At 40.1% G+C, this 23573-nt stretch overlaps 1 protein-coding gene across 8 annotated transcripts in view; it reads right to left on the reverse strand.

The window, feature by feature from the left end:
- Positions 1–674: 674 nt before the first annotated feature.
- ST3GAL4 (ST3 beta-galactoside alpha-2,3-sialyltransferase 4) overlaps positions 675–23573 on the reverse strand; it is a 722373-nt gene continuing 699474 nt past the window's right edge. For all 8 annotated transcript variants that reach the window (XM_053691566.1, XM_053691565.1, XM_053691562.1 and 5 more), the window contains 2 exons: positions 21715–21858; positions 675–7665 (listed from right to left, as the gene is read on the reverse strand). In XM_053691566.1, the coding sequence (XP_053547541.1) occupies positions 7579–7665; positions 21715–21858 (231 nt within the window). In that variant the 3' untranslated portion in view covers positions 675–7578. The remainder of the gene's footprint in view (positions 7666–21714; positions 21859–23573) is intronic.

Below are 23573 nucleotides of genomic sequence, written 5' to 3' on the forward strand. Positions count from 1 at the left end.
TGAGATATCTTGCAGAGGGATGCAGCACTCTTAAAATTGCAAAGCTTCTGAAGCGTGATCATCGAACAATCAAGCGTTTCATTCAAAATAGTCAACAGGGTCGCAAGAAGCGTGTGGAAAAACCAAGGCGCAAAATAACTGCCCATGAACTGAGAAAAGTCAAGCGTGCAGCTGCCAAGATGCCACTTGCCACCAGTTTGGCCATATTTCAGAGCTGCAACATCACTGGAGTGCCCAAAAGCACAAGGTGTGCAATACTCAGAGACATGGCCAAGGTAAGAAAGGCTGAAAGACGACCACCACTGAACAAGACACACAAGCTGAAACGTCAAGACTGGGCCAAGAAATATCTCAAGACTGATTTTTCTAAGGTTTTATGGACTGATGAAATGAGAGTGAGTCTTGATGGGCCAGATGGATGGGCCCGTGGCTGGATTGGTAAAGGGCAGAGAGCTCCAGTCCGACTCAGACGCCAGCAAGGTGGAGGTGGAGTACTGGTTTGGGCTGGTATCATCAAAGATGAGCTTGTGGGGCCTTTTCGGGTTGAGGATGGAGTCAAGCTCAACTCCCAGTCCTACTGCCAGTTTCTGGAAGACACCTTCTTCAAGCAGTGGTACAGGAAGAAGTCTGCATCCTTCAAGAAAAACATGATTTTCATGCAGGACAATGCTCCATCACACGCGTCCAAGTACTCCACAGCGTGGCTGGCAAGAAAGGGTATAAAAGAAGAAAATCTAATCACATGTCCTCCTTGTTCACATGATCTGAACCCCATTGAGAACCTGTGGTCCATCATCAAATGTGAGATTTACAAGGAGGGGAAACAGTACACCTCTCTGAACAGTGTCTGGGAGGCTGTGGTTGCTGCTGCATGCAATGTTGATAGTGAACAGATCAAAACACTGACAGAATCCATGGATGGCAGGCTTTTGAGTGTCCTTGCAAAGAAAGGTGGCTATATTGGTCACTGATTTGTTTTTGTTTTGTTTTTGAATGTCAGAAATGTATATTTGTGAATGTTGAGATGTTATATTGGTTTCACTGGTAAAAATAAATAATTGAAATGGGTATATATTTGTTTTTTGTTAAGTTGCCTAATAATTATGCACAGTAATGGTCACCTGCACACACAGATATCCCCCTAAAATAGCTATAACTAAAAACAAACTAAAAACTACTTCCAAAACTATTCAGCTTTGATATTAATGAGTTTTTTGGGTTCATTGAGAACATGGTTGTTGTTCAATAATAAAATTAATCCTCAAAAATACAACTTGCCTAATAATTCTGCACTCCCTGTAAGCTTTTTAATTTCCATACCATCAAATTTAATAATTTGATTTCCTGACGGAAAAAACGAATCTTAAGACATAAGGTCTGGCCTAAATGGAAGTGACCAAGGTTGTCAACTGGACATTCGAACAAGAACCATATACCAAAACCTGAGCGGCCATACTGGAGCCACCAGCAGCACAAAAACGATTGTTCCCTGATGATTTTGAAAAATCCCTCTTAAAAAGAAGAACCAGAAGGAACAAAAATATAGGCAGATTGAAAACTCCAAGGAAGTGTCAATGCATACACTGTATCCGCCTGAGGATCCTCGGACCTGAATAGGTACCTGGGAAGTTTTCTTGTTTAGATGAGATGCCATCAGAACTATTACTGGAAACCCTCACATCAGAACAATTTGAAAAAACACATCTGGGTAAAGAGACCATTCTCCCGGATGTAAAGCTTGATTGACAGAGATAATCCGCTTCCCAATTGTCTAAACCTGGGATATGGACCGCAGAAATTAGACAGGAGCTGGATTTAGCCCAAGCAAGTATCCGAGATACTTCTTTCATAGCCTAAGGACTGAGAGTCCCACCCTGATGATTGACATACGCCACAGTTGTGACATTGTCTGTCTGAAAAACAATAACGTCTCTCTCTTCAAAAAGAAGCCAAAACTGATGAACTCTGAGAATGCACGGAGTTCCAAAATATTGAATGGTAATCTCGCCTCCTGAGATTTCCAAACCCCTTGTGCTGACAGAGATCCCCAGACAGCCACCCAACCTAAAAGACTCGCATCTGTAGTGATCAAGGTCCAGGTTGGATGAATCGAAGAGACCCGTAGAACTATATGATGGTGATCTAACCACCAAGTCAAAGATAGTTGAACATTGGAATTCAAAGATATTAAAAATGATATCCTAGAATCCCTGCACCATTAATTCAGCATAAAAAACTGGAAAGGTTTCATATGAAAATGAGCAAAGGGAATTGAATCCAATGCTGCAGCCATGAGACCTAAAACTTCCATGCATATAGCTACTGAAGGAAATAATAGAGACTGAAGGTTCCGACAAACTGAACCCAATATAATTGTCTCCTGTCTGTTAGAGACAAAGACATTGATACAATCTATCTGGAAACCTAAAAAAGGTGACCCTTGTCTGAGCAACCAAGGATCTTTTGATAAAAAGATCCTCCAACCATGTCTTAGAAGAAACAACAAAAGTTGAATCATATGAGATTCTGCAGAACGAAAAGACTGAGCCAGTACCATGAGATTATCCAAATAAGGAAACACTGAGAACCTTGAAAAGATTCTCAGAGCTGTCGCTAGACCAGAAGGAAAAGCAACAAATTGGTAATGCTTGTCAAAAAAAGAGAATCTCAGAAAATGAAAATAATCTGAATGAAAACAGAAGATATGCATCTATTGTAAACAAATAATGCCCTTACTGACCAAAAAGGAAGAATAGACCATATAAACACCATTCTGAAAGAAGGAACTCTTATATGACAAATCAAAAAGATTTTCTATCTTTGGGACAATGAATAGTTTTGAACAAAACCCCAAACCCTGTTCCTGAAAAGGAACTGGTATGAATACCCCAGATAACTCCAGGTCTGAGCAGCGCCTTGAGACCCCAATGGGTAACCAGCCGCGCCTCACAAGTACCCAACACATACAGGTCTGAAACATACTTCAGAAAAGTATGAGCATTTACTGGAATAGCTGGAATATGCTAGAGAGAAAAAAAACTTCTCACAGGCGGTTTTACTCTGAATCCTATTCAGTGCCCCAATCTAAGAAGTTTGGACTGAATTGAACCAAACAAATTTTAAAAAAGTCAAAACCTGCCCCTTACCAGCTAAGCTGGAATAAAAACACGCACCTACATCAAATTTGGGGGGCTGACTTTGATCTTTTAAAAGCTTAAATTCATTCCATGTTGAAGAAAGCTTCCAATTATAAACATGTTACTTGGAAAGGATTAGGATTCCGTTCCTTTTTAAGAACAAACTAATATAAGCTTAAGATTTACTCTTAGAACTCAATCTTGAAGCAACAAAAAACTCCCTTCCCCAGAGTAACAGTTGGAAAAAATTGAATCCAATTGTGAACCAAATAATTGATTACCTTGGAAAAAAAGAAATAATTAGCATTCCAAGATTAAGTCACAAAGTTCTTCTACCTAAAAATAGCTAAAGAAATAGATTAAACCTCAATTGTGAAAATATCAAAAAAATGACGACACAAATGAAATATTTAGCATGTTGATCAACTTAACAATGCTAAAACAAATCATAATCTGATACTTGTTGCACTAAAGTATCCAACCAGAAAGTTGAAGCATTTGCAACATCAGCCAAATAAATTGCAGGCCTAAGAAAAGGCCTAAGAAAAGGACCTGAAATAAAATAATTTTCCTTAAATAAGATACAAGTTTCCCATCTGAAGGAAAAAATTAAATACTATTTTGTATAGGAATAGTAGTATGTTTAGCAAGAGTAAAGATAGCCCCATTAACTTTGGGGATCTTCCTTAAAACTTTAAACTAACTGCCGGCAAAGGATACAATTTAAAAACCTTAAAGGAGGAATAAAAGAAGTCCCAGGCCTATTCCATTCCCTAGTATCATGAACTGGGAAAAAAACCTCTGAAGAAACCACAGGAGGTTAATGAGCAGAATTTAAATGTTAGCTAGTCTTAAATCAAAAGAACTAGACTCCAGTATATCCAGTATAATCAACACCTTTTCAACAACGAATGTACTCAATTTAAAAATAAAAAAGTAGATTTGTTAGTGTCAAATATCTGATGAAGTATATTCTAAATGAGAAAAAACATCATCAGAGAAGGATAATTCAGTATGTTGTCGGTCATTTAAAAAATCATCAACTAAATGAGAATGTCACGGATACTGGGCTGCAAGGGTTAAATCCTCACCCCCCTACAACCTCACCCCTGTTGTTTCTCAGTGGTTTTGGGCTCCTCAGAGCAATCACCATCTCTGGAAGCTGTTTGTTTGCTTTGTTTTGTCTTCCTTTTGTGTTCAGAGAAAAGTTGATTTATGACCAGGAAAACCCTCCTAGGCTGGCCGGGCTCCTGGGACTCCCGGTCGGCCACCTCACAACGTACACCCGCCCAACCCCTCTCAGGCTGGCCAGGCTCCTGGAACTCCCGGTCGGCCCCAGGACAGCAGAACACCCGGTAACTTTAACCCAGGTCGCTCCATCAACCATGTGCCCCAGAGCTCCGTTCTTTTTGGGATTAGTAGCTCCTGGGGAGTAAAAGGGGTGGTGGAATTGCCGGAGGGGAGCTCCTTTGGGAACCGGGGGTTTTGGACACCCCTAACCCCATAACTTCAACGGACTGTAACTCTGGTCCCCAGTAATGAATCATGCTGGTTTTTGGACTGGGGACCGAGAGCGTTAAAATGACACCGCTGTGTCCACCGGGATCACCCCAAAACCGCCACCCATATGTATTGGGATTATGTGGGACTGTGGCTCCTATGGAAGTGCCGGGCTGTCTGGAGGGGCGGGAATGGTGGGAAAATAGTGGGATTGTCCAGGGTTTTATCAAGATGAGCTGACTGTATAAAAGGAGTGTGTGTTTTCAATAAAATGAGTTCCTGTTAAACCTGAATGCTAGGCTGTCTAGTTATTTGGGTTTGCTCCAGCTAAAATCACTTTTCCTGGGCTACATAGCAGCCTGTTCCAGGCAGAGGAAGGACACTCTGACAGAGCTACCTAGTCTGGTAGCTGGAGTCTGCTATAGGGTGGGACCCTGAGTACTGGTGCTGTCAGGCATCAGGGGTGGCTACAGGCTGTGGTCACTTGCCAGCTACATGGCTGCAATCGGCAGGGAGGAAGCAGGACCCGTTTGGCGGAGCTACCCAGTCGGGATAGCCGGGGGTATCCGTCACAGAGAAGTTTAAAAAAGACCTATAAATTTTATTAGAAGGCGGGATGTCAGACAAAGCTTTTAGGATAGAATCAGAAAAACATTCTCATAGATTCCTAGGTATATCTTGTACATTAGATGTAAAAAGATTAGCAATAGATAATGCATACTAATGGACTCTGAATGTAAAAGTTTATCATGATAACTTATTACAAACCATAGCTAAAGATAAAATTCATAAAAATAAATTAACTTAGCTTTGGTAGGAATGATATCAGTCATCAGGAATCCAACAGTATTTTCTGATACAGGAACAGTTTTTGGAATATCTTGCAATACGTAATAGAAAAACAACATATAAAGCAAAATTATCAAATTCCTTAAATGACAGTTTCAGGAATGGGAAAAAATGCAAACAGAACAAGCCTCTAGAAACCAGAAGCAACTAAAAAGTGAGACTTAAATAATGTAAAAAAACTGGCGCCAAGTATGACGCCCACATATTTTTTGGCGCCAAAAACATCTCTAATAAACACGAGAGTCAAAAATGATGCAACTACGTGAAAACTTCCGGCGACAACTACGACGCCGGAAATTACGTCATTGACGTCAGACAAAACGTCAATCTCGCACCAAAAAAGTCTTGCGCCAAAAATGACGCAATCAATTCTAGCATTTTTTGCACCCGCGAGCCTAACAGCCCGCAATTTAAAGGAAAAAAGTCAATTGAAAATTTTAGGTAAGGAAAATATTTAATTCATATGCATTTTCCCAAAAAATGAAACTAACAGTCTGAAAGAAGGAAAATAAGCTGATTGACCTGAATCATGGCAAATATAAGCATAAAACACATATTTAGAACTTTACATATAAAGTGCCAAACCATAGCTGAGAGTGTCATAAATAAAATAAGACTTACTTACCCAAAGACACTCATCTACATGAAGTAGATAGCCAAACCAATACTGAAACGAGAATCAGTAGAGGAAATGGTATATAAGAGTATATCGTCGATCTGAAAAGGGAGGTAGAAGAAATCTCTACGACCGATAACAGAGAACCTATGAAATAGATCCCCTAAAGGTAGACCATTGTATTCAAATAGGCAATACTCTTTTCACATCCCTCTGACATTCACTGCACTCTGGAAAACCGGGCTTCAACCTGTTGCGAAGCGCATATCAACGTAGAAATCTAGCACAAACTTGCTTCACCACCTCCATGGGAGGCAAAGTTTGTAAAAACTGATTTGTGGGTGTGGTGAGGGGTGTATTTATAGGCATTTTGAGGTTTGGGAAACTTTGCCCCTCCTGGTAGGAATCTATATCCCATACGTCACTAGCTCATGGACTCTTGCCAATTACATGAAAGAAAAATAGCCATGTGATAAGAGAGACTGTTAGAAGAGGCTTAAATATATATTTTAATATAAACATGTTGGCTGTGCAAAACTGGGGAATGGTTAATAAAGGGATTATCAATCTTTTTAAGCAATAACATTTTTGGAGTAACATTTTTGGAGTACACTGTCTCTTTAAACACAAAGCATTACAGCGTCGCTAGTTTTGATACATACTCTAACAAATTAGAGTATGTCATTTTCAAACTTCATCATCCCTTTAAAATCTATGGGGATTTGCATCAGAACCTCCCTTTAAGAATACAATCTTGTAAGGAAATGGCACATGTAGAGGGGTCCTGCCCCTTTTTGAATACTTTAAAAACAAAACAAATTGCTAACAGCTTGAAAGATATTGTCTCAATATCCCCATACTGATAAGCACAAAGTCATTCTTATTAAATGTGTTAAATACAAAAAGTGCACTAAGAACTTGGAAGGGCCACAATAGGAAATGCCAGTGCTTCCATGAAAAGGTCATTTCCATGGCAAGTATTTTGCAAATTAATATAGTTGCCCTCCCAAAAACAGCAAACAATTACCACCACCCTTTGTTCTTCATTTAAAGACGCTAAAGAGTGATTTGAAAGAAATAAAATACGTAGTAAAGTTTCACTTTTCAATATTTTTTTTTTCATTTTCTTTTTTTCTTAAAAAAATAAGTACAATAAAAAAACAAAAAAAAAAAAAAAAAAAAAAAAAGAGTTTGTCTCAAGCTATTGTATCTGTATTGTTTATAGATATGGATGAGAGCCAATAACGGAGTCTAAGGGCTGTTTTACATTTTGTCGCCCTGATCTCTGCAGTGTTCTCTACGCGTCTTCATCAGTCAACAAAGGTATTATTATAAAATCCTTCCATTTACAGAGTTGTAGGTCCAAAAATCCTGCTTGTATCTTTTTTTTTTATAAAAGTTCACATTGTCCCACAAGCAGCCATTGGTCAGCACGTGCGTAATTGTACTGTGGTGATTTAAAAATCGTGTCATTCCTCAAAAATATGTTAAATTCTGAATAACATGTTGCTGAAGAAGTCTTTTAATTGCTGCAGATTCCAAAGAAATATCATGGTTAGATGCCTGAAAAAACAAAAAGTATATTACAATGTAATTTATATAATAAGCATGCAAATAATTGTATATGCAATTTCTTACAATGCCCGTGTCATTTCTAATATATACATTTTATTATTGTGCTGTATGTCTGCATAGTGCTACAATACATAGTTAAAGGAATAGTCTATCTAAATCATGAAGCAACTTTCTAATTTATTCCTATTAATTTTTATCCCTTTTCTTGGTATCTTTATTTGAATGTAAGCTTTGGAGCCGGACCATTTTTGGTTCAGCACCTGAGTAGCTCTTGCTGATTGGTGGCTACAATAAGACACCAATCAGAAAGTTCTACCCAGGTGATGAACCAAAAATGGGCCTGGCTCCTATGCTAACAATCTTGCTTTTTCAAATAAAGATACCAAACAAATGAAGAAAAATTTATACTAGGAGTAAATTGCTTAAAAATGCTGCTGTATCTGAATCATGAAAGTTTCATTTTGACAAAACTATTCCTTCAAACTCATCTTCAGAGACACAGTGCCTTACTGGGAGCTAGCTGACCACATTGGGTGAGCCAATGACAAGCATTTCGCCAGAAAATCCCTTCTCTGTGTGTAACTGCCACTGATGCCAAGCGAATGGCTGATCCTAGTTTTCTTGCGAAAATTTCATTATCACTTCATCAATCTTAAATTATTTTCCGTTTATATAAATTTGTGTATACCTTTTTGTTATTTAATTATTAATATTATTCAGGTTCTGCGCCTTGTTGTGGGCGATTTCTAACCCTAGATACAGCAAGAAAAAACAGAATTTATGCTTACCTGATAAATTACTTTCTCCAACGGTGTGTTCGGTCCACGGCGTCATCCTTACTTGTGGATATTCTCTTCCCCAACAGGAAATGGCAAAGAGCCCAGCAAAGCTGGTCATATGATCCCTCCTAGGCTCCGCCTACCCCAGTCATTCGACCGACGTACAGGAGGAAATATGCATAGGAGAAACCATATGATACCGTGGTGACTGTAGTTAGAGAAAATAATTCATCAGACCTGAATAAAAAAACCAGGGCGGGGCCGTGGACCGGACACACCGTTGGAGAAAGTAATTTATCAGGTAAGCATAAATTCTGTTTTCTCCAACATAGGTGTGTCCGGTCCACGGCGTCATCCTTACTTGTGGGAACCAATACCAAAGCTTTAGGACACGGATGAAGGGAGGGAGCAAATCAGGTCACCTAAATAGAAGGCACCACGGCTTGCAAAACCTTTCTCCCAAAAATAGCCTCGGAAGAAGCAAAAGTATCAAATTTGTAAAATTTGGCAAAAGTGTGCAGTGAAGACCAAGTCGCTGCCTTACATATCTGGTCAACAGAAGCCTCGTTCTTGAAGGCCCATGTGGAAGCCACAGCCCTAGTGGAGTGAGCTGTGATTCTTTCAGGAGGCTGCCGTCCGGCAGTCTCATAAGCCAAACGGATAATGCTTTTAAGCCAAAAGGAAAGAGAGGTAGAAGTTGCTTTTTGACCTCTCCTTTTACCAGAATAAACAACAAACAAAGAAGAAGTTTGTCTGAAATCTTTAGTGGCCTCTAAATAGAATTTTAGAGCACGGACTACGTCCAAATTGTGTATCAAACGTTCCTTCTTTGAAACTGGATTCGGGCACAAAGAAGGTACAACTATCTCCTGGTTAATATTCTTGTTGGAAACAACTTTCGGAAGAAAACCAGGCTTAGTACGCAAAACCACCTTATCTGCATGGAACACCAGATAGGGCGGAGAACACTGCAGAGCAGATAACTCTGAAACTCTTCTAGCAGAAGAAATTGCAACCAAAAACAAAACTTTCCAAGATAATAACTTAATATCTACGGAATGTAAGGGTTCAAACGGAACCCCTTGAAGAACTGAAAGAACTAGATTAAGACTCCAGGGAGGAGTCAAAGGTCTGTAAACAGGCTTGATTCTAACCAGAGCCTGAACAAACGCTTGAACGTCTGGCACAGCTGCCAGCCTTTTGTGAAGTAAAACAGATAACGCAGAAATCTGTCCCTTCAGAGAACTTGCAGATAATCCCTTCTCCAAACCCGCTTGTAGAAAGGATAAAATCCTAGGAATTTTTATCTTGTTCCATGGGAATCCTTTAGATTCACACCAACAGATATATTTTTTCCATATCTTATGGTAAATTTTTCTAGTCACAGGCTTTCTAGCCTGAATCAGAGTATCAATTACAGAATCTGAAAACCCACGCTTTGATAAAATCAAGCGTTCAATCTCCAAGCAGTCAGTTGGAGAGAAACCAGATTCGGATGTTCGAATGGACCTTGAACAAGAAGGTCCTGTCTCAAAGGTAGCTTCCATGGTGGAGCCGATGACATATTCACCAGGTCTGCATACCAAGTCCTGCGTGGCCACGCAGGAGCTATCAAGATCACCGAAGCCCTCTCCTGGTTGATCCTGGCTACCAGCCTGGGAATGAGAGGAAACGGTGGGAAAACATAAGCTAGGTTGAAGGTCCAAGGTGCTACTAGTGCATCCACTAGAGTCGCCTTGGGATCCCTGGATCTGGACCCGTAACAAGGAACCTTGAAGTTCTGACGAGACGCCATCAGATCCATGTCTGGAATGCCCCATAATTGAGTTATTTGGGCAAAGATTTCCGGGTGGAGTTCCCACTCCCCCGGATGGAATGTCTGACGACTCAGAAAATCCGCTTCCCAATTTTCCACTCCTGGGATGTGGATTGCAGACAAGTGGCAGGAGTGATCCTCCGCCCATTGAATTATCTTGGTCACTTCCTCCATCGCCAGGGAACTCCTTGTTCCCCCCTGATGGTTGATATATGCAACTGTCGTCATGTTGTCTGATTGAAACCTTATGAATTTGGCCTTTGCTAGATGAGGCCAAGCTTTGAGAGCATTGAATATCGCTCTCAGTTCCAGAATGTTTATCGGGAGAAGAGATTCTTCCCGAGACCATAGACCCTGAGCTTTCAGGGGTTCCCAGACTGCGCCCCAGCCCACCAGACTGGCGTCGGTCGTGACAATGACCCACTCTGGTCTGCGGAAGCTCATTCCCTGTGACAGGTTGTCCAGGATTAGCCACCAACGGAGTGAATCTCTGGTCCTTTGATCTACTTGAATCGTCGGAGACAAGTCTGTATAATCCCCATTCCACTGTCTGAGCATGCACAGTTGTAATGGTCTTAGATGAATTAGTGCAAAAGGAACTATGTCCATTGCTGCAACCATCAATCCTATTACTTCCATGCACTGCGCTATGGAAGGACGAAGAACAGAATGAAGAACTTGACAAGAGCTTAGAAGCTTTGATTTTCTGACCTCTGTCAGAAAAATCCTCATTTCTAAGGAGTCTATTATTGTTCCCAAGAAGGGAACTCTTGTTGACGGGGAAAGAGAACTTTTTTCTATGTTTACTTTCCATCCGTGAGATCTGAGAAAGGCTAGGACGATGTCCGTATGAGCCTTTGCTTTTGACAGAGACGACGCTTGAATCAGGATGTCGTCCAAGTATGGTACTACTGCAATGTCCCTTGGTCTTAGAACCGCTAGAAGGGACCCTAGTACCTTTGTGAAAATTCTCGGAGCAGTGGCTAATCCGAAAGGAAGTGCCACAAACTGGTAATGCTTGTCCAGAAAAGCTAACCTTAGGAACTGATGATGTTCCTTGTGGATAGGAATATGGAGGTACGCATCCTTTAAATCCACCGTGGTCATAAATTGACCTTCCTGGATGGTAGGAAGGATCGTTCGAATGGTTTCCATTTTGAATGATGGAACCCTGAGAAATTTGTTTAGGATCTTGAGATCTAGAATTGGTCTGAATGTTCCCTCTTTTTTGGGAACTATAAACAGGTTGGAGTAAAACCCCATCCCTTGTTCTCTTATTGGAACTGGATGAATTACTCCCATCTTTAACAGGTCTTCTACACAATGTAAGAATGCCTGTCTTTTTATTTGGTTTGAAGATAATTGAGACCTGTGGAACCTTCCCCTTGGGGGTAGTTCCTTGAATTCCAGGAGATAACCTTGAGAAACTATTTCTAGTGCCCAAGGATCCTGAACATCTCTTGCCCAGGCCTGAGCAAAGAGAGAAAGTCTGCCCCCCACCAGATCCGGTCCCGGATCGGGGGCCATCCCTTCATGCTGTTTTGGTAGCAGTGGCAGGCTTCTTGGCCTGCTTACCCTTGTTCCAGCCTTGCATCGGTCTCCAGGCTGGTTTGGGTTGAGAAGTATTACCCTCTTGCTTAGAGGATGTAGAAGTAGAGGCTGGTCCGTTTCTGCGAAAGGGACGAAAATTAGGCTTATTTCTAGCCTTAAAAGACCTATCCTGAGGAAGGGCGTGGCCCTTTCCTCCGGTGATGTCTGAAATAATCTCTTTCAAATCAGGACCAAACAGTGTCTTGCCCTTGAAAGGGATGTTAAGCAATTTTGTCTTGGAAGACACATCCGCTGACCAAGACTTTAGCCAGAGCGCTCTGCGCGCCACAATAGCAAACCCTGAATTTTTCGCCGCTAATCTCGCTAATTGCAAAGCGGCATCTAGAATAAAAGAGTTAGCCAATTTAAGTGCATGAACTCTGTCCATAACCTCCTCATACGAAGATTCTTTATTGAGCGACTTTTCTAGTTCTTCGAACCAGAAACACGCTGCCGTAGTGACAGGAACAATGCATGAAATTGGTTGAAGAAGGTAACCTTGCTGAACAAACATTCTTTTAAGCAAACCCTCTAATTTTTTATCCATAGGATCTTTAAAAGCACAACTATCTTCTATGGGAATAGTAGTGCGTTTGTTTAGAGTAGAGACCGCCCCCTCGACCTTAGGGACTGTCTGCCATAAGTCCTTTCTGGGGTCGACTATAGGAAATAATTTCTTAAATATAGGGGGAGGCACAAAAGGTATGCCGGGCCTTTCCCATTCCTTGTTTACTATGTCCGCCACCCGCTTGGGTATAGGAAAAACATCGGGGGGCACCGGAACCTCTAGGAACTTGTCCATCTTACATAATTTCTCTGGAATGACCAAATTACTCACAATCATCCAGAGTAGATAATACCTCCTTAAGCAGTGCGCGGAGATGTTCTAATTTAAATTTAAATGTTACAACATCAGGTTCAGCTTGTTGAGAAATTTTTCCTGAATCTGAAATTTCTCCCTCAGACAAAACCTCCCTCCTGGCCCCTTCAGATTGGTGTGAGGGTATGTCAGAAGCGTTATCATCAGCGTCCTCTTGCTCTTCAGTGTTTAAAACAGAGCAATCGCGCTTTCTTTGATAAGTAGGCATTTTAGATAAAATATTTGCAATAGAATTATCCATAACAGCCGTTAATTGTTGCATAGTAATAAGTATTGGCGCACTAGATGTACTAGGGGCCTCTTGTGTGGGCAAAACTGGTGTAGACACAGAAGGGGGTGATGCAGTACCATGCTTACTCCCCTCATCTGAAGAATCATCTTGGGCACTATTATTATCTGTGGCATCATTGTCCCTACTTTGTTTGGACACCATGTCACAATCATCACATATATTTAAATGGGGAGACACATTGGCTTTCATACATATAGAACATCGTTTATCTGATGGTTCAGACATGTTAAACAGGCTTAAACTTGTCAACAAAGCACAAAAAACGTTTTAAAATAAAACCGTTACTGTCACTTTAAATTTTAAACAGAACACACTTTATTACTGAAAATGCGAAAAAGTATGAAGCAATTGTTTAAAATTCACCAAAATTTCACCACAGTGTCTTAAAGCCTTAAAAGTATTGCACACCAAATTTGAAAGCTTTAACCCTTAAAATAACGGAACCGGAGCCGTTTTTACATTTAACCCCTATACAGTCCCAGAAATCTGCTTTGCTGAGACCCAACCAAGCCCAGAGGGGAATACGATACCAAATGACGCCTTCTATAAGCTTTTTCAGTGGATCTTAGCTCCTCACACATGCATCTGCATGCCTTGCCTTCCAAAAACAACTGCGCATTAGTGGCGCGAAAATGAGGCTCTGCCTATGACTAGAGAAGGCCCCCATCTGAAAAAGGTGTCCATACAGTGCCTGCCGTTTTTTAACAACAATCCCCAAGATTATAATAACTATAAAGAGCTATAATCTGTCAAATATGCTTAGCAAGGTAATCGTTTTAGCCCAGAAAAATGTCTACCAGTTTTTTAAGCCCTTATAAAGCCTTTATTCTTTTACTTAATCTAAGAAAATGGCTTACCGGTCCCCATAGGGAAAATGACAGCCTTCCAGCATTACCAAGTCGTGTTAGAAATGTGGCCAGTCATACCTCAGGCAGAAAAGTCTGCCAACTGCTTCCCCCAACTGAAGTTACTTCATCTCAACAGTCCTGTGTGGAAACAGCAATCGATTTTAGTAACGTTTGCTAAAATCATCTTCCTCTTACAAACAGAAATCTTCTTCTCTTTTCTGTTTCAGAGTAAATAGTACATACCAGCACTATTTTAAAATAACAAACACTTGATTGAAGAATAAAAACTAAATTTAAACACCAAAAAACTCTTAGCCATCTCCGTGGAGATGTTGCCTGTGCAACGGCAAAGAGAATGACTGGAGTAGGCGGAGCCTAGGAGGGATCATATGACCAGCTTTGCTGGGCTCTTTGCCATTTCCTGTTGGGGAAGAGAATATCCACAAGTAAGGATGATGCCGTGGACCGGACACACCTATGTTGGAGAAACATAATTTATGTAAGAACTTACCTGATAAATTCATTTCTTTCATATTAGCAAGAGTCCATGAGCTAGTGACGTATGGGATATACATTCCTACCAGGAGGGGCAAAGTTTCCCAAACCTCAAAATGCCTATAAATACACCCCTCACCACACCCACAAATCAGTTTAACGAATAGCCAAGAAGTGGGGTGATAAGAAAAAAGTGTGAAAGCATAAAAAAATAAGGAATTGCAATAATTGTGCTTTATACAAAAAAATCATAACCACCACAAAAAGGGTGGGCCTCATGGACTCTTGCTAATATGAAAGAAATGAATTTATCAGGTAAGTTCTTACATAAATTATGTTTTCTTTCATGTGATTAGCAAGAGTCCATGAGCAAGTGACGTATGGGATAATAAATACCCAAGATGTGGAACTTCCACGCAAGAGTCACTAGAGAGGGAGGGATAAAATAAAGACAGCCAATTCCGCTGAAAAAATAATCCCCACCCCAAAATAAAAAGTTTAAATCTTATAATGAAAAAAACTGAAATTATAAGCAGAAGAATCAAACTGAAACAGCTGCCTGAAGTACTTTTCTACCAAAAACTGCTTCAGAAGAAGAAAACACATCAAAATGGTAGAATTTAGTAAAAGTATGCAAAGAAGACCAAGTGGCTGCTTTGCAAATCTGATCAACCGAAGCTTCATTCCTAAACGCCCAGGAAGTAGAAACTGACCTAGTAGAATGAGCTGTAATCCTTTGAGGCAGAGTTTTATCCGACTCGACATAAGCATGATGAATCAAAGATTTTAACCAAGATGCCAAAGAAATGGCAGAGGCCTTCTGACCTTTCCTGGAACCGGAAAAGATAACAAATAGACTAGAAGTCTTTCGGAAATCTTTAGTAGCTTCAACATAATATTTCAAAGCTCTAACTACATCCAAAGAATGCAACGATCTTTCCTTAGAATTCTTAGGATTAGGACACAATGAAGGAACCACAATTTCTCTACTAATGTTGTTAGAGTTCACAACTTTAGGTAAAAATTTAAACGAAGTTCGCAACACCGCCTTATCCTGATGAAAAATCAGAAAAGGAGATTCACAAGAAAGAGCAGATAACTCTGAAACTCTTCTAGCAGAAGAGATGGCCAAAAGGAACAGAACATTCCAAGAAAGTAATTTAATGTCCAGAGAATGCATAGGTTCAAACGGAGGAGCTTGTAAAGCCCCCAGAACTAAATTCAAACTCCAAGGAGGAGAGATTGACTTAATGACAGGTTTTATACGAACCAAAGCCTGTACAAAACAATGAATATCAGGAAGGTTAGCAATCTTTATGTGAAACAACACAGAAAGAGCAGAAATTTGTCCTTTCAAAGAACTTGCAGACAAACCTTTATCCAGACCATCCTGAAGAAATTGTAAAATTCTAGGAATTCTAAAAGAATGCCAGGGAAAATGATGAGAAGAGCACCAAGAAATGTAAGTCTTCCAGACTCGATAATATATCTTCCTAGACACAGATTTACGAGCCTGTAACATAGTATTAATTACAGAGTCAGAGAAACCTCTATGACTGAGAATCAAGCGTTCAATCTCCATACCTTCAAATTTAATGATTTGAGATCCTGATGGAAAAAAGGACCTTGAGAAAGAAGATCTGGTCTTAACGGAAGAGTCCACGGTTGGCAAGTAGCCATCCAAACAAGATCCGCATACCAAAACCTGTGAGGCCATGCTGGAGCCACCAGTAAAACAAACGAACGCTCTTTTAGAATCTTGGAGATCACTCTTGGAAGAAGAACCAGAGGCGGAAAGATATAAGCAGGATGATACTTCCAAGGAAGTGACAGCGCATCCACTGCCTCCGCCTGAGGATCCCTGGATCTGGACAGATACCTGGGAAGTTTCTTGTTTAGATGAGAAGCCATCAGATCAATTTCTGGAAGAAGAAATACCTCTGGGTGAAGAGACCATTCGCTCGGATGTAACGTCTGGCGACTGAGATAATCCGCTTCCCAATTGTCTACACTTGGGATGTGAACCGCAGAAATTAGACAGGAGCTGGATTCCGCCCAAGCAAGTATCCGAGATACTTCTTTCATTGCCAGAGGACTGTGAGTCCCCCCTTGATGATTGACATATGCCACGGTTGTGACATTGTCCGTCTGAAAACAAATGAACGATTCTCTCTTCAGAAGAGGCCACAACTGAAGAGCTCTGAAAATCGCACAGAGTTCCAAAATGTTGATGGGTAATCTCGCCTCCCGAGATTCCCAAACCCCCATACAGCTCCCCAACCTGTCAGACTCGCATCTGTTGAGATCACAGTCCAGGTTGGAAGAACAAAAGAAGCCCCTTGAACTAAACGATGGTGATCTGTCCACCACGTCAGAGAGTGTCGTACAATCGGATTTAAAGATATTAACTGTGATATCCTTGTATAATCCCTGCACCACTGGTTCAGCATACAAAGCTGAAGAGGTCGCATGTGAAAACGAGCAAAGGGGATCGCGTCCGATGCAGCAGTCATAAGACCTAGAATTTCCATGCATAAAGCTAACGAAGGGAATGATTGAGACTGAAGGTTTCGACAAGCTGAAACCAATTTCAGACGTATTTTGTCCGTCAGAGACAAAGTCATGGACACTGAATCTATTTGGAAACCTAAAAAGGTTACCCTTGTCTGAGGAATCAATGAACTCTTTGGTAAATTGATCCTCCAACCATGTTCTTGAAGAAATGACAATTCGATTCGTATGAAATTCTGCTAAATGTGAAGACTGAGCAAGTACCAAGATATCGTCCAAATAAGGAAATACCACAATACCCTGTTCTCTGATTACAGATAGCAGGGCACCGAGAACCTTTGAAAAAATCCTTGGAGCTGTTGCTAGGCCGAACGGCAGAGCCACAAATTGGTAATGCTTGTCTAGAAAAGAGAATCTCAGAAACTGATAATGATCTGGATGAATCGGAATATGCAGATATGCATCCTGTAAATCTATTGTGGACATATAATGCCCTTGCTGAACAAAAGGCAGAATAGTCCTTATAGTTACCATTTTGAATGTTGGTATCCTTACATAACGATTCAATATTTTTAAATCCAGAACTGGTCTGAAGGAATTCTCCTTCTTTGGTACAATGAATAGATTGGAGTAAAACCCCAGACCCTGTTCCAGAACTGGAACTGGCACAATTACTCCAGCCAACTCTAGATCTGAAACACATTTCAGAAATGCTTGAGCCTTCACTGGATTTATTGGAATGCGAGAAAGAAAAAATCTTCTTGCAGGAGGCCTTACCTTGAAACCTATTCTGTACCCTTGTGAAACAATGTTCTGAATCCAAAGACTGTGAATCGAATTGATCCAAATTTATTTGAAAAATCGTAATCTGCCCCCTACCAGCTGTGCTGGAATGAGGGCCGCACCTTCATGTGGACTTGGGAGCTAGCTTTTGCTTTCTAAAAGGCTTGGATTTATTCCAGACTGGAGAAGGTTTCCAAACAGAAACTGTTCCTTTAGGGGAAGGATCAGGCTTCTGTTCCTTATTCTGACGAAAGGAACGAAAACGATTAGCAGCCCTATATTTACCTTTAGATTTTTTATCCTGAGGTAAAAAAGTTCCTTTCCCCCCAGTAACAGTTGAATAATAGAATCCAACTGGGAACCAAACAATTTATTACCCTGAAAAGAAAGGGAAAGCAAAGTTTACTTAGAAGACATATCTGCACGTTTTAAGCCATAAAGCTCTTCTAGCTAAAATAGCTAAAGACATATACCTGACATCAACTCTAATGATATCAAAGATGGCATCACAAATAAAGTTATTAGCATGTTGAAGAAGTTTAACAATGCTATGAGTATTATGATCTGACACTTGTTGTGACAAAGCCTCCAACCAAAAAGTGGAAGCTGCCGCAACATCAGCCAAAGAAATAGCAGGCCTAAGAAGATTACCTGAACATAAATAAGCTTTCCTTAGAAAGGAATCAATTTTCCTATCTAAAGGATCCTTAAAGGATCTGCCGTAAGAATAGTAGTACGTTTAGCGAGAGTAGAGATAGCCCCATCAACTTTAGGGATTTTAATCTGTCAGATGGCACAGTGTCATGATCCTCCTATTCCACCTTAAATGTGTCAAGCAAATACTATATACCACCTTTACATCTTGTTAACTTCCTACCTGAACCCAATATAAACCTGCCTCATCCCATGGTCCTTTGCTGGTTTATTGAAGTGTAATAGCTACAGTTCCAGTCCTTACCTTTTCTACAGCATAACAGGATTTAAACTGTGTATTTATTTCCTTTTCTATCAGCATACCTCTATTTCAGCCGGAGCTGACATTACATATCTGCAGCAGGACTTCACTCCACACCTCCCCCATCCAGGGTCTGCTTGTGAGTATTCCTAACAACCTGGCGTGACACGCCACTCAGCAAACAGGAAACGCAGGGACCACAGCGTTCACACTGCTCACCAAGCTCATTGGGACCGGATCTCTGTGCTGCACTCATCGCACTCACAGCAGCTGCAGTTTGCTTAAAGGGGAAATCTCATTCAGCGACTTCTGGACAGGTGCTGTATAAACTTTCATAAACACACTGTGCAACTCTCTTCTGAAGTACACTTAAACATACTACAAGTGTAAGATTTGTATAGTGAAGCTGCTTGCATTTAACCGTGAACTCTCTCTACTAACTGCATCATGAAATACAATTAACCTCTGCATTACTGTTTGTAAACTGAAGCTGCTTGCATTTAACCCTGGTCTCTTTCTACTAACTGCATCCTGATATATAATTAACCTCTGCAGTACTGTTTATCTCTGTATATCCATTGCTACGAATACCTGCCAAAGTCAACTCCCACTAATAGACACTCCAGTTACTGGGAGCGAGCTGTCCGGCAAAATTAACAACAAGTGTTATACAGTTCACTAAAAGCATATAGTGTACTGTCATCCTCAACTCTTGTAACACATCCTCAATTTTACATGAAATCTTGGTTGTTACAAATACAAGTGAGTTGATTCTTACACATAGGATACAATTTTTTAAACCTTTTAGAAGGAGTAAATGAATTACCCAGATTATTCCATTCCCTAGAAATTACTTCAGAAATAGCATCAGGGACAGGAAAAACTTCCAGAATAACTGTAGGAGGTTTAAAAACCGAATTTAAACGCTTAGTAGATTTAGTATCAAGAGGACTAGATTCCTCCATCTCTAATGCGATTAAAACTTCTTTAAGTAAAGAACGAATAAATTCCATTTTAAATAAATATGAAGATTTATCAGTGTCAATATCTGAGACAGAATCCTCTGAACCAGAAAAATCATCATTAGAAACAGACAAATCAGAATGATGATGTTCATTTAAAAATTCATCTGAAAAATGAGAAGTTTTAAAAGACCTTTTACGTTAACTGGAAGGAGGAATAACAGACATAGACTTCCTAATAGATTTAGAAACAAAATCTCTTATATTAACAGGAACATCCTGAGTATTAGATGTTGATGGAACAGCAACAGGTAATGGAATATTACTAATGGAAATACTATCTGCATTAGCAAGCTTATCATGGCATTCATCATAAACTACAGCCGGAAGAACAGATACCACAAGTTTACAGCAGATACACTTAACTTTGGTGGAACCAGCATCAGGCAGCGTTTTTCCAGAAGTAGCTTCTGATCCATGGTCAATCTGAGACATCTTGCAATATGTAAAAGAAAAAACAACATATAAAGCAAAATCTATCAAATTCCTTAAAAGGCAGTTTCAGGAATGGGAAAAAATGCAAATGAATAAGCCTCTAGCAACCAGAAGCAAATGAAAAATGAGACTTAAATAATGTGAGAAAAAAGGTGGAGACATAAATGACGCCAAGAATGATGCCACATCCGGTAACGCCGACATTTTTGGCGCAAAACGTCAAAAAAAATGACGCAAACACGAACAACTTCCGGCGACAAGTATGACGCCGGAAATGACAAAGAGAATTTTTTGCGCCAAAAAAGTCAGCGCCAAGAATGACGAAATAAAATGAAGCATTTTCAGCCCCTGCGAGCCTAACAGCCCACAGGGAAAAAAGTCAATTTTTAAGGTAAGAAAAAATGTTTTAATTTATATGCATTATCCCAATAATGAAACTGACTGTCTGAAATAAGGAATATTGAACATCCTGAATCAAGGCAAATAAATGTTTAAACACATATATTTAGAACTTTATATAAAAGTGCCCAACCATAGCTTAGAGTGTCACAAAAAATAAGGCTTACTTACCCCAGGACACTCGTCTACATGTTATAGAAAGCCAAACCAGTACTGAAACTAGAATCAGTAGAGGTAATGGTATATAAGAGTATATCGTCGATCTGAAAAGGGAGGTAAGAGATGAATCTCTACGACCGATAACAAAGAACCTATGAAGTAGATCCCGTAGAAGGAGACCATTGAATTCAAATAGGCAATACTCTCTTCACATCCCTCTGACATTCACTGCAACACTGAGAGGAAAACCGGGCTCCAGCCTGCTGCGAAGCGCATATCAACGTAGAATCTAGCACAAACTTACTTCACCACGTCCATGGGAGGCAAAGTTTGTAAAACTGATTTGTGGGTGTGGTGAGGGGTGTATTTATAGGCATTTTGAGGTTTGGGAAACTTTGCCCCTCCTGGTAGGAATGTATATCCCATACGTCACTAGCTCATGGACTCTTGCTAATTACATGAAAGAAAAGACATATTTCCATTTTCCCTCCAGACAAACAACAATATCGCTCTTTATTTTTCACTCCTCGCAACCTAAAAATTGGCGAGATTAATAACAGTTAATATTGCATGCACCACTTTTCATAAATATATGAGAACTGCGAATGTATGCGGGCATTTTAAAATGCTAATAGAGATTAATACAAGAATTAGGCATTTCTAGACAACTTGTTCGCATATATTTAAGACTTGCGAATGGTTATGAGTCAATTTGTTCGCACATATGAAAAGTTGCGACTTTATTGGCACATAACCTTTCATAAATATGGTGATATCATTTCTGAGGGTTTTTTTTACGACAAATGTGAGAATTTTCTTATTCTCACTTTGATAAATCTTGCCCTAAGGGGAGATAATCAATTATCTTTGTCACTAGGTGATTAAATCACTGCCCCAACTGGCATATAGGTGTTCAAACTACTGTTCTATTTTATACTTCTTAAACTAGGTGGTGTTGGCAGCCAGGAACAATAGCTACTTCTCTTTCCCATCACTTGCTGGTTATTAAGTATTTTTGTGGAGGAAAAAAAAAATATTAACAATTTTCTGAAGTTCGACTACAGTACACTTACAGCCATAGATTTTAGCGTCACTTTCTCGTAGTAGTGAATGGACTGATTATGATTGTTTTTTGATGGATAGCCAAAGCCAGCAATATGAACCTCATCACAAAAATGAAGCGCAAAGGTGATTGCCAACAGTCCAGTTGTGGGATTCTGAAAAAGATTGATGCATTGTCCTTATTGCAAGTAACATAATAAATACTTAAGACTGATTAAAAGGGACATTAAACACAAGTATAGAATAGAACTAAAGGTGCTATTGCGGTTTTATGGAAATGCTTTAAAGTTAGTAAAGCAAAAGATTGCGTTTCCAAAACCACAGTAGATGCTCTGAGGGATTGGCAAGATCACATTGAATGTCTTTAGCCCTTTGACAGTCCCTCAGACCATGAATGCGCACTTAGATACTCCCCCTGTACCTATACATGCGCACTTAGATACTCCCCCTGTACCTATACATGCGCACTTAGATACTCCCCCTGTACCTATACATGCGCACTTAGGCCTAGATTTGGAGTTTGGCGGTAGATGGGCTGTTAACGCTCCGCGGGCTTTTTTCTGGCCGCAGCATAAAATTAACTCTGGTATCGAGAGTTCAAACAAATGCTGCGTTAGGCTCCAAAAAAGGAGCGTAGAGCATTTTTACTGCAAATGCAACTCTCGATACCAGAGTTGCTTACGGACGCGGCCAGCCTCAAAAACGTGCTTGTGCACGATTCCCCCATAGGAAACAATGGGGCTGTTTAAGCTGAAAAAAAAACCTAACACCTGCAAAAAAGCAGCGTTCAGCTCCTAACGCAGCCCCATTGTTTCCTATGGGGAAACACTTCCTACGTCTGCACCTAACACTCTAACATGTACCCCGAGTCTAAACACCCCTAACCTTACACTTATTAACCCCTAATCTGCCGCCCCCGCTATCGCTGACCCCTGCATATTATTATTAACCCCTAATCTTCGCTCCGTACACCGCCGCCAGCTACGTTATCCCTATGTACCCCTAATCTGCTGCCCCTAACACTGCCGACCCCTATATTACATTTATTAACCCCTAACCTGCCCCCCACAACGTCGCCGCCAGCTACTTACAATAATTAACCCCTAATCTGCCGACCGCAAAGCGCCGCCACCTACGTTATCCTTATGTACCCCTAATCTGCTGCCCCTAACACCGCCGACCCCTATATTATATTTATTAACCCCTAATCTGCCCCCCTCAACGTCGCCGACACCTGCCTACACTTATTAACCCCTAATCTGCCGAGCGGACCTGAGCGCTACTATAATAAAATTATTAACCCCTAATCCGCCTCACTAACCCTATCATAAATAGTATTAACCCCTAATCTGCCCTCCCTAACATCGCCGACACCTAACTTCAATTATTAACCCCTAATCTGACGACCGGAGCTCACCGCTACTATAATAAATGGATTAACCCCTAAAGCTAAGTCTAACCCTAACACTAACACCCCCCTAACTTAAATATAATTTACATCTAACGAAATTAATTAACTCTTATTAAATAAATTATTCCTATTTAAAGCTAAATACTTACCTGTAAAATAAATCCTAATATAGCTACAATATAAATTATAATTACATTGTAGCTATTTTAGGATTAATATTTATTTTACAGGTAACTTGGTAATTATTTTAACCAGGTACAATAGCTATTAAATAGTTAAGAACTATTTAATAGTTACCTAGTTAAAATAATTACAAAATTACCTGTAAAATAAGTCCTAACCTAAGTTATAATTAAACCTAACACTACCCTATCAATAAATAAATTAAATAAAATACCTACAATTACCTACAATTAACCTAACACTACACTATCAATAAATAAATTAAATACAATTGCT

The sequence above is a fragment of the Bombina bombina genome, chromosome 8, assembly GCF_027579735.1.
Source record: "Bombina bombina isolate aBomBom1 chromosome 8, aBomBom1.pri, whole genome shotgun sequence".
Lineage (NCBI taxonomy): Eukaryota > Metazoa > Chordata > Amphibia > Anura > Bombinatoridae > Bombina > Bombina bombina.